The sequence below is a fragment of the Lissotriton helveticus genome, chromosome 6, assembly GCF_964261635.1.
Source record: "Lissotriton helveticus chromosome 6, aLisHel1.1, whole genome shotgun sequence".
Taxonomy (NCBI): domain Eukaryota; kingdom Metazoa; phylum Chordata; class Amphibia; order Caudata; family Salamandridae; genus Lissotriton; species Lissotriton helveticus.
Window position 1 is genome coordinate 1,641,161,908 of NC_136067.1, and position 15,519 is coordinate 1,641,177,426.

At 39.8% G+C, this 15,519-nt stretch overlaps 1 protein-coding gene across 1 annotated transcript in view; it reads left to right on the forward strand.

Annotated features, from left to right (window-relative positions):
* The window catches only part of EML6 (EMAP like 6), a 928,771-nt gene that overhangs the window by 684,403 nt on the left and 228,849 nt on the right, over nt 1–15,519 (forward strand). The window contains exons 26-27 of the mRNA XM_078649484.1: nt 7,847–8,048; nt 8,861–8,987. Of these exons, the coding sequence (XP_078505610.1) occupies nt 7,847–8,048; nt 8,861–8,987 (329 nt within the window). The remainder of the gene's footprint in view (nt 1–7,846; nt 8,049–8,860; nt 8,988–15,519) is intronic.

The following is a 15,519-nucleotide window of genomic DNA, read 5'->3' on the forward strand; positions in this document are numbered from 1 at the left end:
GGGTTTCCCTGTCATCCCTAAGTGTACACACTCAGGCACAAACAACACAAAGATGGAAGGTTTAACCATACATCACCTTAACTCAAAAAACTCCCTTGACCAGATTTGTATACAAAACCTGTCTTTACAACACTCATGCACAAAGTCCCCAGATTTCCACATCACACTACTAAACTACACAGGGGACTCAGACGTAACTCTCATATGTTCTTCATCTTCAACAAACAACATACACAACCCCAGAAAGATAACACTCACCACTAACCACTCACTCACAGAAATGCGAGCTGGTGCGTATGAACGAGATTTGGTATCCCCTAGTGTGATTTTCTAACACAGGCAGTCGCTGGCGTTAGCAAGCCCTCGTGGTCAGAGAGATGCCGTTTGAGTAGATTTGCTGCAGTTTGAGTAGATTTGCTGCTGCTCTGGTAGATTTTCTACTCGAGCACCAGAAAAATCACTTGAATGGCCATGCTCTCTTGCGCAAGACATGGTACCATTCACACTGATTTTCGGCACGGCTTGTGCTACTCGTGCAAAATTGCAGTGCAGAGCTGTATATTTTACATCCGTTGGTGGAATTCCACAGAATCTCGCAGAGTTTTTCTATAACTCCTGGGAATTCCGCTGAGTGTAACTCCGCGAGTTCTGGCCGCCCTGCTGCTGCACATTTTTGTGTCTGAAAGGTAGAACTTTAAAACAAAAAGACAGAGGCAAATCTAAAATTTCAATCAAGGGTATATTTAGTAAACTTTGAATTCCAGGCCCTGTCCATCGAAATCTATGCGTATCATACAGGCCGATTTCAACTCAATTCATTTATGGTCCAGGAACCAATGAACCTGTATCAAATGGTTTAATCCAGAGTCAAATTATTTTAGCCCTAAAAGTAATCTAGCAGAATTCTGTGTGTATATATTGAATGCAAGCATTTGATGTGGATGGTAGTTTTAGGCTGAAAGATTTGCCATAGACTAGATGAAAAGATTGTATGCTAATCTTTTAACTAACCTAAAAAATGCAAAGATTCTGTAATAAAAACAAGCTTTGAAATAGCTGTGATTTGTGTTTCAAAAGAGAGGAAATGTGCGCTAGTATCACTCCCCATTTAGTGGCAATGGGGAAGATTTCCCGTGCAAGTGTGATACTATGGGAGTTATGTGTGGGATTCAGTTGTACATTAAACAGAATTTGTGTGTAAGCAGCATATAAATAAAATGTTATGTCACATTTTTGCATAAAACATGGGAGTGGCGTAAATACAGATTCAATAAAAGATAAGATGAAGAAGAGCCTTGGGAAACATCCCTAAAAGTCAGCTTACATTCAGTCCGAAATTTCGCATTTGTGGAGCTTGCATTCTTTCTGTTAGAAATTACTTTTATCAGTCGCTGTGCTGCTTTCTTAATGAGCCTGGCCAGGATGGTCGGGTGGTCTGTGGTGATGTATGCAGCAAAAAGTATCATCACCTTCTCCACACCTTCTCAACCTACTTTAATGCACAAGACATCTGTAACAGATTCGTCTATCACTGCTGTACTCATCTGAGGATTAAAACTTACATTAGCATCATAAACAAAACTAAGATTTGTACAAAATCTTGAAGCTGCTATGTGACCATTGTTTATGCTAGTCTGATGACACAGGGGGGTTAAAGAGAGTGACTTAAAATTAGCAGATTAATTTTGATCTGGAGAGCCTTCCTTTAGCAGCTGTCTCACAATTACAGTTTATAAACGTTTAGGTGCAGTCCCTGATGTATTTAGAATATCAGTTAGTATAGGGGCAATAGTATCTTAAATAGCAAATATTAATTATGCTGCACAAGTATCCAACAGAGAACCTGTTAGCTTGCTCTTTATCATCAGGTTTAAGACATCTGTAGTGGAGAGAATTTGGACTGTCAAACTTCATATTAGAACAAGGAACCTCAGATTGCCATTTCATTTTAGATTACCTCCTCATCCGTCTTGCTCGATACAGACCTTAAAGATTGAGATGTTCTCTTCCTCACAGAACTTATTCCCTAGATAATCAAAAATAGTTCCCCCAATATATTTTTTTAAACAAATGTTATTGACATTTAATGAAATCATGATCATCACAAGGTAGGAATGGCAATATTTAATGGTACTTAGGCAGAGCGTATGGGGCTGCTAGACAGCAAGACACAAAAATAAAGAGTTCGGTCTCATGAAATAACAGTGCAAAGTCTGTTCTCCAGCCCAACCTCATGATCATACTCCTACGGAACCGCTGCAACTCCCACAACATGCAGCTCCCTCCAACCCACCCAGCACCCAGTGTGGACATGCCCTGCCACATATTGCCCCCCAACATTGGGTGCCAACTCCCACCTCTATCTCAGTCAGTTTGTCATGCCTAATAAAAATAGTTACCCCAATATGGCTGCAGTTACTTATAAGCCCTTAAAAGGGAGGAACCTACTCCAACACTTCCTGTTCTTTCTTTTCTGCAAGTAGGATGTTCCCTAGCTGACGCAAGTAAGCAGTGTCGTTATATTTATCCTGTTAGATTTGCTATAGCAATCTCCTTCAGATACATGATCAGTCGATACCACCTTGCCGTAGCTGGCAAGACCGTAAATCATGTTTGCTGCACAGAAGGGCTCTCTCTATGGTTTAACATCAGGCATCTATTAAAACCAAAACCTCTCTACTCCAGCTCATTTTGAGGTTATGTGACTTTTGCCATTATCTTAGCACAAGGAATCTCTCCACTTGTGTGTCAGCCGTTTTTGCTGAATTCAAGATGTGAACTCCTGCTGTATTAGCTACAAGACTGGAAGTTGCTAAATCCGGGGTAGAACCTTCCCTGCTATTCCTTTCAGGCTATTTGGGGGAAACCTTATTACAGTCCTTCCCTCATTTGAGTAGCTTTTGAGCGGTCATCAGATGAGGTGGCAGGGCCATACTCAGTGGTTTAAAGCTTTACCACTTTACAGTAAATGATTGAGGCAGCAGTGAATGCAGGCTTTAAAATAAGAGAAGGTCTACCACCTCCTAAGGTTCAGTCATTAATACTGAGGAGGAGGAGGAGAGACGGGAATGTTTTATTCAGGGCCCATAGCTGGCAGAGATTTTGCAACACTTGAGTGAGAACTTAAGTTTTCAATCAAATGTTCCTTCATCAAACATAGATGTTTTTTTCATACAGTAGCAGTTTTTTGAAGCCAGAATCTACCCAATTGCATGGGGGTGTTTGAAGCGTGCTCTCTCATTACTGGAAGGAATTGGACAAATTCACTTTTTCTAGATTTTGTTATGCTATCCAGTGGACACATTTTCTGATAAATTCCCTGTGGTAGTTAAACTGGACAACCATATGACCAGCCTTTCTTCACAGGGTGCTAGAATATCTGAAGAAGCCTTAACCTCAGACCCTACAGACAGTGAAGGTTGAGAGTGTGATAAAGATATCGTATGCTGTCTCCAAATTGTGCATGGGGGTGCACATGGATTTCTTTGGCACCAGATAAACCCATTGAGCTAACTCACTGGAATCAACTTGTCCATAGACGTAAACTGTCGTGATCACAGTAGCAGGCTTCTTTCTTCACACATCCTTGCATGCTAGATCCCCCACTGCCACATCAGATAGTATCAGATGTAGGATTACGGTTACCACCGTGCTGGCCCTAGGTAGGGAGTCAATATTGTTTTATTTGGAAACTCCTCAGGTGCCAGAGCACCTTTTCACACATTCCTTCATCCACTTTCAGTCCCAAGTTTTCTTGTTGTATACAAGGTTCATAACAATCTACTGGATCTAGTGAGTGAAGGCAATCTCTCCTGGTGAGAGGTTTGTACTGTTTCCAACATGAACAATTTACTTTTTTGCTAAATTCCGCTGTGAATAAAGGGGGGTAACCAGATACCATGTGATTCCTGTTTTTGAAACAATTGGTCCAAGATTTTGTCATAAGATATCATAATCACCTTGAGAAACAAATAGCTTCTAGTACTAAGCAAATTCTAATCTAGTTTAGCAATAGCCATTGAGTTAGAAATTCTGCCTTGTGCTATGCAGTGAGATGTAAACACCACCAATGACCCATCTCCAAAATGCTGAGGCTGTTTCCCTCCAAATGTTTATATTGCTGCTAATGCTTACTATCCAATATTTGACTATCGGGCATAAAACTGATCCATCAGCTGTTGCCTAACATAGCACTAAGTATCTGTATATCTTGTGGCTTCCCTAGATTTAAGTGAGCCCCGCATGTTATGCCCATGATCACACTAGCTCACCTTGTAGATAATCTCCCGTATGTGTAATTGACTGCCTTTGCACAGCCCTTTTGAGGTACTATAGCGTGTGGAGCCAACTATTAGAGTACTTAACGCTCCCGGATACCCTATCACTACACCATTTTTAATTTGTAGTAGTATTTATGTGGAGCGTCACACACCTGATGAGTTGCCGAAGCGCATTTGTGGACCAATTGTACTGTACTCCGTGGAAGTCATTTGGATGTAAAATGTGTGTCTGCCACGTGGCCTGTATGGGTAGTGTTTCCATGTCATGCACAACAAGGTTGTGCAATATATATCAATATAAAAGAGAGAGGCCCTGCCACTCCAAAGACAGGGTTCCATATGATACTTTATTGTCACCAGTAGATTCTCCTGGAGAACTCAGTACATTCACCATTTGCCTACTTCACTTCTTTCAAAATCATGCACTCCTCTACACCCGTCTTTAAAGGGGCCCACAGGATGATTCTTGATAGTCAGTTTTTAATATCAAACCATATAAAGCAATTTGTACAATTTCATACAATTCATTTGATTAAAAATTGTTTAAAACCCAGTCATAAAAACTTTTGCACATGGTTTTATGAATACATTATAACAAGAGAGACAACACAAAAGACATACACATTTGTCATCAAAAATCTGTTAATTTGAAGGAATGAATAGAATAATTATGTTATCTCAGATCTTTTCAACATATAACACTTTGTGTCGCAAATTTAACACAGGTAGGCGTCAACGTGTTTCGGTGGGTCAACAGGATAGAACCATCTTCTTCATGACAACAAGAAATATTCTTATCCCTCCCAACGTATGTGCAGCATTTGCCTGCATCAAAACCACAACACATATATCAGATGCTATCTCAGATCGTTATAATACAGCCAATTTTATATAGAGAGAATTTACTCATCTTTTTCTCAAGACACTAATCGAATTGACTATCTTCTTCTCATATTTCAACCTTATGATTCAGACAATACATTCCATTGAAGATTATTCACACAAAAAACATGTTATTAAAAAAGAGACAATTGTCCTAAAGGCCCAGTCAAGACTAGGGTGCAGAATCCAACAGCAAACTACATTTGTATGCACTATCATTCATTCAATCTCAAACAAAATCAACTCACCTAGTACCCTTTGTATCTCATGTACTAATTGTCACGATATTTGGGAGTTCATTGAATTACTGCACTATAGGTGGGTTTGGCCCCATTTTTTAGTATCCATTTCGAATTAAGGGTATCTTTGTTTTAACCACTTGGATGCTAAGGGTATTTGCTCTTCTTCATGTAATTTCCATTGAAATCAATGGAAACTCCATGACGAGTTACCCTTGTCATTAGCACTGAAGGGGTTAAACAATCACAGAGCTTACACTGGCCTGTTTAGCTCTTCTGTTCTTTTTATACATAGGATGTTATTTATTGGAAGAGCTCTTACTGAAAAGCAGTGTTCTATCTATCAATAACTGTATCTACAACCACATGCCCTTCACAAATATGGGAGCAATAGTGTATAAAGGTATGTCCAAAGAAAAAATTATTTTTTTAAGTAGTACCTCATCGGAGATTTGAGTATAGATCTGAAGGGTTTGCATTCTGAAGTGACATTGTACCCATTTTTTATCTATAGCTCTATAAAAAGGACTGAAAGCTTACGCCAACGTTTTTAAAGAACAGCTCTGTCAGACCAGAGCGTGCCTCACATTAGAGGGTATTAGGTGAGTTAATTTTGTTTGAGATTGACTGAGTGAGATTGTATACACATGTAGTTTGCTGTTGGATTCTGCTCCCTAGTCTTGACTGGGCCTTTAGGACATTGGTCCCTTTTTTAAGAAAATGTTTTTTTAGTGTAAATAATCTTCAATAGCATGTAGTGTCTGAATCATAAGGTTGAAATATGAGTAAAAGAATGTCAATTAGATTATTGTCTTGAGACAATTGGCTGTACTTTAACAATATGAGACATCATCTGATATATGCTTTGTGTTTTTGAAGTAGGCAAATGCTGCATATACGTTGGGAGGGATAAAGGAAGTTCTTCTTGTCCTGAAGAAGGTGGTTCTATCCTGTTAACACACTGAAACGCGTTGATGCCTAGCTTTGTTAAATTTGAGGAACAAAGTGTTATGTGTTGAAAAGATCTCAGATAACATAATTATTCTATGATTCCTTCAAATTCACAAATTGTTTATGACGTGTATTTCTTTTGTGTTGTCTCTCTTGTTATAATGTATTCATAATACCATGTGCAATAGTTTTTATGGCTGGGTTTTAAACAGTTTTTAAACAGATGAATTGTATGAAATTGTACACATTGCTTTATATGGTTTAATATTAAAAATTGACTATCAAGAATTGTCTTGTGGGTCCCTTTAAAGAGGGGTGTAGAGGAGCACATGATTTTGAAAGAAGTGAAGTACATAAATGGTGAATGTTTTGAGTTCTCCAAGAGAATCTACTGGTGACAATAATGCACAACAAGGACCAGAGTTGTGTTTTCTATTGTGTTACTCTTCATGCCTTGGCATGATTTGAAGTGAAAAGAGCCAAGAGATAGGACTCTTCAGCATTAGATTAGTATATGAATAAAGAAAAAGTTTGTGACTGCACTGTAGACTATCTTGTAAGGTTTTTGGTGTTGTGCATGTCTGGCAGACACTACTTAAACAGTGTTCTTGCTGCTAATACTATAGGTGTAGATTAAAAATAATCAGCTATTAGACCATGTGTCCCTAGAACAATTTTCTTTACATTTTGTTTTACAGGGTTAAAATATGAATGTGCAATCTAACTTTACAATATGTGTAAATTAAGGTTTAAATTCTGTAATTGAATCCCTCAGGTTTACCATTAATGGTTTTATAATGTTATATTACAAAATGATTTTGGTGGCTGAACACAGCACTGTTCCTGGAAAACAGTGATAGTGTTATCTGCTGAGCATACTCAGAACCACTGGAATTATGCAGCAGGGAAGGACCAAATAATGTGTCAAAACTGATTAAAGTATGCAGCAAAAAAGAGCAAATTATGTGACGTAAGCAGGAAATGTCATGGTAGCATTACTTGATTATGTTGTCATTTTTACATGTTAACACTGTGTGAACAAACGTTTAGCCCTATTAGAACCAGTTTAACACCAAAAATACAGCAATAAACAACAGAAAGGTAACCTTTCAACCTTTGGGCAGGACCTTTCACTGTGCAGCAACGTGTCACCACGTGTTATTAAGTTTTGGGCTGTTTGAGTCATAAACATTGTTTAAATAAAATCTGCTGATTATGCAGCAGATCAATAATTATATGGAATATACCAAAATTGCGTAATTCCAGTGAATTTGAATATGCTGATAGCAGAGGATTAGTGCCCATCACTGTATTGTGTTACTTGGGTGAACCTAGTCAATTTTAATCTGGTGTAAAGAAATCCACCATCACCGCTGCATGTTCTAGAGACAAACAATGTTGCAATGTAAATGTTTAAGAATCCGTGATGAGTACAAAGGGCACATGATTAGATATGTGTTTTAAAATGTAAATTGTGGACTGTTGATGTCACAGGGCCAGCATGTAAAGTTCAAGAAGTACATTGGCCACAGTGCCCACGTCACAAACGTAAGGTGGCTGCAGGATGACTCAACGCTGTTGACTGTTGGTGGGGCTGACACTGCTCTGATGATCTGGACTCGAGAGGCGTTTGGCAATCTGGAGAGTAAGCCAGTCGACAGCGAGGAATCTGACTCAGATACTGATGAGGATGGAGGTAACCTTATTCGGAAAGTGATGTCATGTATATTTGCCCGAACCTGCACATACAGCTAGAAATATATATTTGGGACAGTCTTAATCGCCATTAATTTTGCCTACAAATCTTTTAAGAATTTTACTCCATTTTGAGTTTAAAGTGAACCCAGACATTAAATGGCTTCATGGGCTCATGCAAGTGGGCCTTTAATGGCCTGCTTTGGTGGACTATTAGACTGCAGTGTGACATGTCCCACTTGTCAACTGATGTACAAATTAGAAATGTCAGATTAGTTTTTTTGAGATCCATTGTAATTAAACATTTTCAGTCATTTGCGGCTCTTTTTATTGATGATTCTTCCTATATGAGTGGTTATGCTCTTTAATATACACTACACATTTTGATTTTAAGTTGCGCTATATGTTTTTCAAAAACTCTCCTAGAATGTAAACAAAAGTTAAATATTTTTAAGACTGAGTAATTAGTACCCATACCCCCGCATGTTCAATATTTCCCTACTACTTAGATTTGTTGTGCATTTTCTTGTCTAAGCGTCAGTTGTGCATTTTCTGTTAGTCTTTGCCAAGTCACATTAGGGGAATGTCTCTTTGTGCCCTTGGAATTTCCAAGGTCACTTTTATTGCTATTATCTCTCATGTGGGCTTCTGTACAGCTGACCTCTTTTATTTTGAAAGCACAGCCATTACGGCCTCTTCTTTAACGTTTTTGTCTTGAAACAGTCGAAACTACCAATACAACCGAATGAAGACATAAACGTTTCAATAATTTAAAAAAATATATTAACATTTGATTATGGTTGTATTTTAAAGGCTATGACAGTGATGTTGCAAGAGAAAAAGCTGTTGATTATACAACCAAGATCTACGCGGTTAGCATCAGAGAGATGGAAGGCACAAAACCGCATCAGCAGCAAAAGGAGGTGTCGGCGGAGGAGAGGTACATAAGAGACAGCTTGCAATTAATAAGGAGTCATTTCAAGCATGACGTTTCTGAATGTGTGCAGTGCTTAATCCGAGCAACCTTGATGTTCGCCTTGAGATGAAGTATCTGTGTAGAAGTCCATATCGTAAGATCTGTCACACTAGGTGAAAGCCGTCAGACTCCCTGTGCCTTCCCACCAGTTACATGTAACTCAGCATGGCAGAAGGGAAAATCACTTACTTTCTTCATAATACATTTGACCAACCTGCTTAGTTTTGTTATTAAGTATTTAATTTGTTATTTTAAATTATAGGCTCACACTAACCCATGTTTCAAAGGATGTGTGAAAAAAGTTTTGGGTTTCCGCTTAATTAGGCATGAAATACCTCTTACTAAATATGATATCATTAGTGACAAGACCTAACAGTGGGCAGGCAGACCATCCTTTCTCTTCAATGATTTTCTATGGCCTTCCACTCCAAGGACAACTTTTGCACTCTGCCCCTCCCTCCCCATGTAAGAAATAGCACTTACAGTGCGCGTGACAACCCCGCTCCTCTCCTATGGGAGAGTTGTAGCCCTCACTGGCTACCTTGCGGTCCCAGTGTGAAGAAGGGATGATGTAGCATGTCACCCTTGGGTGAGTGAGGGTTCTCGTCTTAACACAGTAGTGCTCTGCAGTCCTTTTCTCTTCATACCATCATATTTCATATGCCCGTGAACAAAATCACCAACTTTATCCAGTACCCTGCAACGGAACTGAAGATTTAAGGCCCTTACCTGTGGTTCCAGAATTGTCAAAGACTCATATTGGCAATGTCAGCAGAACTGCTTAGGGAGATCCCCATCATCAATACTACATCCAGTAAATGTAATTTGGCCTCACTTTTAGAGACTGGCTTAAGAAAGAGTAAAGCCTTCATGAACTCTTTTTCTACATGTAAGGAAGGCACTACCTTAGTGATGAAGCCTGTACTTAAACTCTGAGAATTATCCAATCAGGGAACTCCCTCAATTAGAAAGGTGTTCACACAAATTTGAACAACATTGTTCTGGTGATCACAAACAAGAAAAAAACCCTAAAGAGTTGCAAACTCAACTGAGCCTTTCTGAATGCCTACAAAGGGGTGAAAATTTGGGGAGATCCCGGGAAGGACTCAAACCAAAGGAAGCATTACTGCAGAGTTTTGAATGAAGTGATTAATTCATATCTAATCAAATCTGCAAGGCTCTTGAAAGGCTCAATGGGGCCCACTGGATACATAGCGTAACCACCAATAAGCTCAGCTCAGAACCCTCTTGCAGGATCAGCAGTACAAACCTAGCATCATACTCATAAGGCCTGATGGTTGTCATAGAGGTGGTGTAGGTGCAAAGGGAGGACCTATTCTGGATCCTCAACCAAATGCCACAACAAGGGTACAAAAAGGGACCACCACTAAAAAAAGAGATGCTCCCCTTCAAATTTAAATAAAAAACCTGGGAGCAATGAATAATGAACATTCTATATATGACCCAAGAGTCTGATAGTGAAGCCACCGAGCCCTGAAGAAAATGGGTCAGTCATTACCACGGGAAAAGTCTGAATATGACAGGTGCCATAGTCCGTGACTATTGTTATTAATGGTGTTCAAACTGGCGCCTGTCTCTTCCCAGGCGAGATTCTCTAGGCTGGTATTTACCTGTGCTTGAAGGGGTGTATATTGTTTGCCCTGATTTTTTTGATAGGAGTGCTTAAACTTATGTACCAACTTTGACCATTGAAAGGATATTTGTGCTTCTTATATTCGAAGGAGTTGTAAAACGTTACCCTAGTTGAACACAACACAATAACTGATCTTGGTAGAGGTTAGTTCTGTGGGCTGTCACCACTGCACTTGAAGCCACTGCAGGTGACAGCATTGATAGGGCTCAATGTTTGCAAAATGTATTTGCATCTCAGTCTTCTCCCGCTTGCATTGACAAGGACAGTGCCTGGAAGTCCTTGACCAGTAACTGTACGTCTGGAATTGAAACCAGAATCAGCCTGGCAAAAATGTTCGAACCACCCCCACATTGCCCCAAATAGAAAATGGGCATAGGGGCAGCCCATCCTTCTAGAATGCTTTTCTGAAAACAGGCCATTAGCCTGCAGCCCATCTAGAAAATACCAGAGTGACACAATGGACAGACAGGCCCAGCGCAACTATGAAGAACATAGTGCATACCTCCAAGAGTGAACAGCCACTTTCAGAATCCAGTAGGTCTCTTTTATCCTGACTTGGCCTTTCTGTCAACAGGATCTGATACTGCCACATCATCTGTAACCACAAAGGTGTAGCCCTTGAGGTTAGCCTGCATGCCATTTAAAATAGGGACTATGACATTCACGCTCCACTTTGGCTGGCACTATTGGTGGATGAGGAAATAAAGCATGAAGTCTCATTCCGATCTTTCTATTCACTTAAAAGCAAATCCTTCTCAGCAGCATGAGTGAGTTGAAGAGTAGATTGGCAATGGGACTGCCTGAAATGTGGCCTGTTATCACTTGGTTAAGTTTCATTCAGAAGTATGCCCAGATTAGAACTCAGAAAGACCATGAGGAAACAAAAGATGAAGAGACAAAAAAATGACATACTCAGAGAAAACTGAAGAATTAATACCCTTAATCTGTCCTTGTTCTTGGTCATGGACTGTATCAGCAATTTAAAGTTGTATTGAGAAATTCTAGAGGGCTCCTAACTGTGATGCCCTAGTGTTATCTACTTCTCTTTGTACCCTCATGACTACTTTTTGTTGGGAAAGAAGAGTAATTATATTGGGACTTTTCTCCCACCATTTGCTATGCTCCGCTGCATTCTTCTAGACTTACCAACACAGATATAAAAGTAAACCAGGTATGCCCTAAATATATTTAGCTGAATCTGTTACCTAAGGTGACCGTAGAAAATGTGACCCCACCCTTGCAATCTCAAATTCCTCCATGGCTGCAAAAGTGATTAGAGACATGTACCTCTGTTAGGGTGGGCTGGCCTACACATGACACCACTCTCTGGTGCTGAGAAGGTGGTGCTGAGAGAAGGCATATACCGTTAAGTAGAATCACAGACACTGTAGTGGAGATCAGGCAGACATGCCACCTCGCCTAGCATCATGGCATGTTTCCCATTAGTCCTCCTGTCCAACACCAACAAGGACTCACTTTGTCTTGTGCATGTCAGCAACAAAGAAATATAGGATGATTTTTAAGGGAATATCCCTTTATTCTCCTGTCCTAGTGCAGCAGAAGGGCTTGAGTGGGAAGTGATTAGAGAAAGTAGTTTCCTTTTTGGTGCTAATTAAAAATGTGGTGCCTTTAAACAGAAGTGAGGATGCCATCTCTATTATGTGAGTAAGCGGTCAAGGAAGGGCATGAGAAGGTATTAGTTGTGCAAACCTTTCATGAACGAGGAACCTTAAAAATATCCTTTTGAGCAAAGTCTTCTCTCTGCTTGTATAGTATACGAACTATCTCTCTCTCTTTCTCTCTCTCCCTCCCTCATGGGTCCTAGGTTCAGATACCACTGTAACCTACCAAAGTCAGGTGGTTTTCTTGGTGGCAGTGATCACTTTGACTCCTGCTCCTCCTTATTCACTATGATCATGCGGTTTCTGCAGTGGTAAGTATTTAGCATGGGTCCACGTGTGTGCCTTCCCGCACGTGGCATTGGAGAAGTTTCATGGCTTGGATTTCTGGGATGTGATTTGAATGGCAATCCCAGTCATTTGCATAACCATCATCTGATTGCTCCGGCCACTAATCCCTTTTGCTGCATTGTTTTTCATTTTAATTTCAAAGTGTGCCAGGCTACTACTACTCAGCAATTAAAAACAAATGTCTATAGATTTTCCATCATTTGTATCTGCAATGTGAGTGTACTCTTGTCTTGATTCATGCTGGTTCTCACATAGGTTAGATTGGCAGCCATCTTGTCTAGGTGATTGTTTGGAGAAAAATCAGTAGTTGGATACCTGCTACTGACAGAAATGCCATTGGGACTTTTGCACGTGGAAGCAGAGTGTTGGTTTTGCTGAAGGAAGTGAGGTCAATAGTAATTAATGTCCTCTGCCCGTTCATGAATCTCAGAGTTCCAGAGTTGCTCAATGGCAGGAAGTGCGTTTTATAGATTGGTGTCAGTAAGCACTCCTGTAAAGGAGTAAAACGTGTTTGCTTCTATTGATCTGCGGTGGTTATCACAATGTATGCTTTGCAGAACAAACGTATTCTATTAAATGGCAAATTAAGAAAGGGAAATGGGATTCCAACATGCTGTTGCCAACCCTTCTTCTCTTTTTAAAATGTTTATCCCATTGTCGTCTTTTACTGTGAAAATAAAAAGGGCAGCACGTACTGTAAATCGTTAACCAGCCACATGAATAAAATACTAGATCACATAACAAAATATTGTAGAGAAATTCTGCAGAATGGTATGCATGGCTTCCGTAGGAAGCCTCCATCGTTTACACCAGATTATTAATCTGGTTACTCGATTGACGTAGCAACAGTTGATAACACAACTCTTTACCCACTGTTGCTTTGTCATAAAGAGCTTCCAGGCCAGGATGGCAGGACTCCATGAGAGCTTGTTGGCACAGCACTGCTCATCTGCTTTGACTCAAAACAGAAAACAACGCTGAAGGAGATGCCATGTTATCTATGGCTCCCCCATAACTCGTCTGCCCCTGTGCAGTAGTTTATGGCAGGGGCTGATCATTTTGAGGGCCATACATAACATAAAATTATAGCTGAGTTTAAAGTGAACTACGTGGATGTATTTCACCTCGCGGTTATGAGTAACATCATAGACAACTCGAGCTTTGCTCTTGGTGTCTATTTCATGTGAACAACATCCTTGCAATTTACTGTTAGCCTTCTATAATTCAATGTATTGTATGCTTAACTGTACGTTGTAATTTATGGAGAAATGTTGTGACTTATAAACACCATTGGTAACAGAGGTCAGAGTGCTTCATACTAGCAAATAGCTCCATAATGAATAATTCACTTGACGGTGGTATATTATTCAGTATAAAAATACATTAAAATGAGTTATTGCCATTTGAGATGGTGCTTAGAAACCAATCCTTCCTTTTGGAAAGAGCATCTATATAGGTGAGATAATGCTGCTTTCCTTTGAGTGGACGACTTACCTCAGAGCAGAAGGTAGCATTCGCACCACCTTCAATGAAGTTCTCATCCTGTTTAAGTATTAGGTGATAGTGCAACTAAAGAATTAAAAGCAGATAAACTCCCAACAACTTGCAGTGGTATAATTCATGTATTATACTAGTGCTAACATTACCAGTACTACCTATATTATTAATAACAATACAATAAGAGGCTGTTCATTATCAAGTGAGCAACGTACTTCTTTTGTGTTACACAAAGAAACATTGTAGTCTGTTTTTATTCTGCGATACTCAAACATGATCTGGGCTTTATATGCCTGGACTACATTGGTGAGAAGCACAACGTGACAATGTCCACAGTTTGAAAGAATTTGTTACCAAACTATCTTGAGTGCTAAACCTACTTCCTTCCACTTTCATGCTCAATATGCTGCTACTGACATTTGTTTCCCATTCTTATGTGTGTTCAAATCAGTTTGTTTATTTTACCCACTTCAGAAGACTGTTAAGACCACTGATAACATCGATATTTGACAGCTGTAGCTATGTTCCCAAATTACCCTTATCTCGAGGGAGGGGAAGGGATGAAGCAAGGGGCTGTTCTCAAATCCACTTGAAACCACGTGGCCCATTGAGAGGTAAATCAAATGCCCTAAATCTGCTATGCATGTGGAAGCAAGAAATCAATAAGCATAACTACACTCACATTAAAAGATAAGAGTACTTAAATGCTCAGGTATTTATAAAACAGGACTACTGATGTTATGGAATAGTGGCAACAATTTTAACCATCTACATGAAAGCTAATGAGTGCCATCTTTAGCAGAGTAATCAATGGAAGTCCACCATGCCTATAGGAAAGCTAGGAGAGTTCAGAAATAGTTCACAATAGTCCTATGAAACGTTTCAGAGAAACTTGGAGCTCAAGGGAAGCCTAGTTATGAGTTAACTTTGGAAGTCTTAGGCAGGACGTTGGGGCTTTGTAGACAATGTACTCACTTCAGGAGCAAGATCACAAACAGGTAGGTGCTAGCCAAAATGTGCTTTGTAACTCAAGACTTTTTCAACAAGAGGCGCAAGGTACAACATAAACATGAGGATGATGAAAAGATGCCTCTGAGCGGCCAACTTTGAAATTAAGATCATCTGATTAATGTAAATCATTTTCCTTGATGGATACATTTACTTGCTGGTTTTGCACCTTGTGAATCTTCCCAGGTTCCAGTCTAGAGCTGGAAACTCTTGCAGTACTTCTTGGTACCAGTATGTGGCACCATCAGCCTCTGTTACGAATTTGTCCCACATCCAGACATGACATGGCGCTGTGACATCTCCCCTGAGCACTGTGAGTTCCTCTTGTTCTGCTCTCTTTGACGTGAGGATACACAGTTGACATATG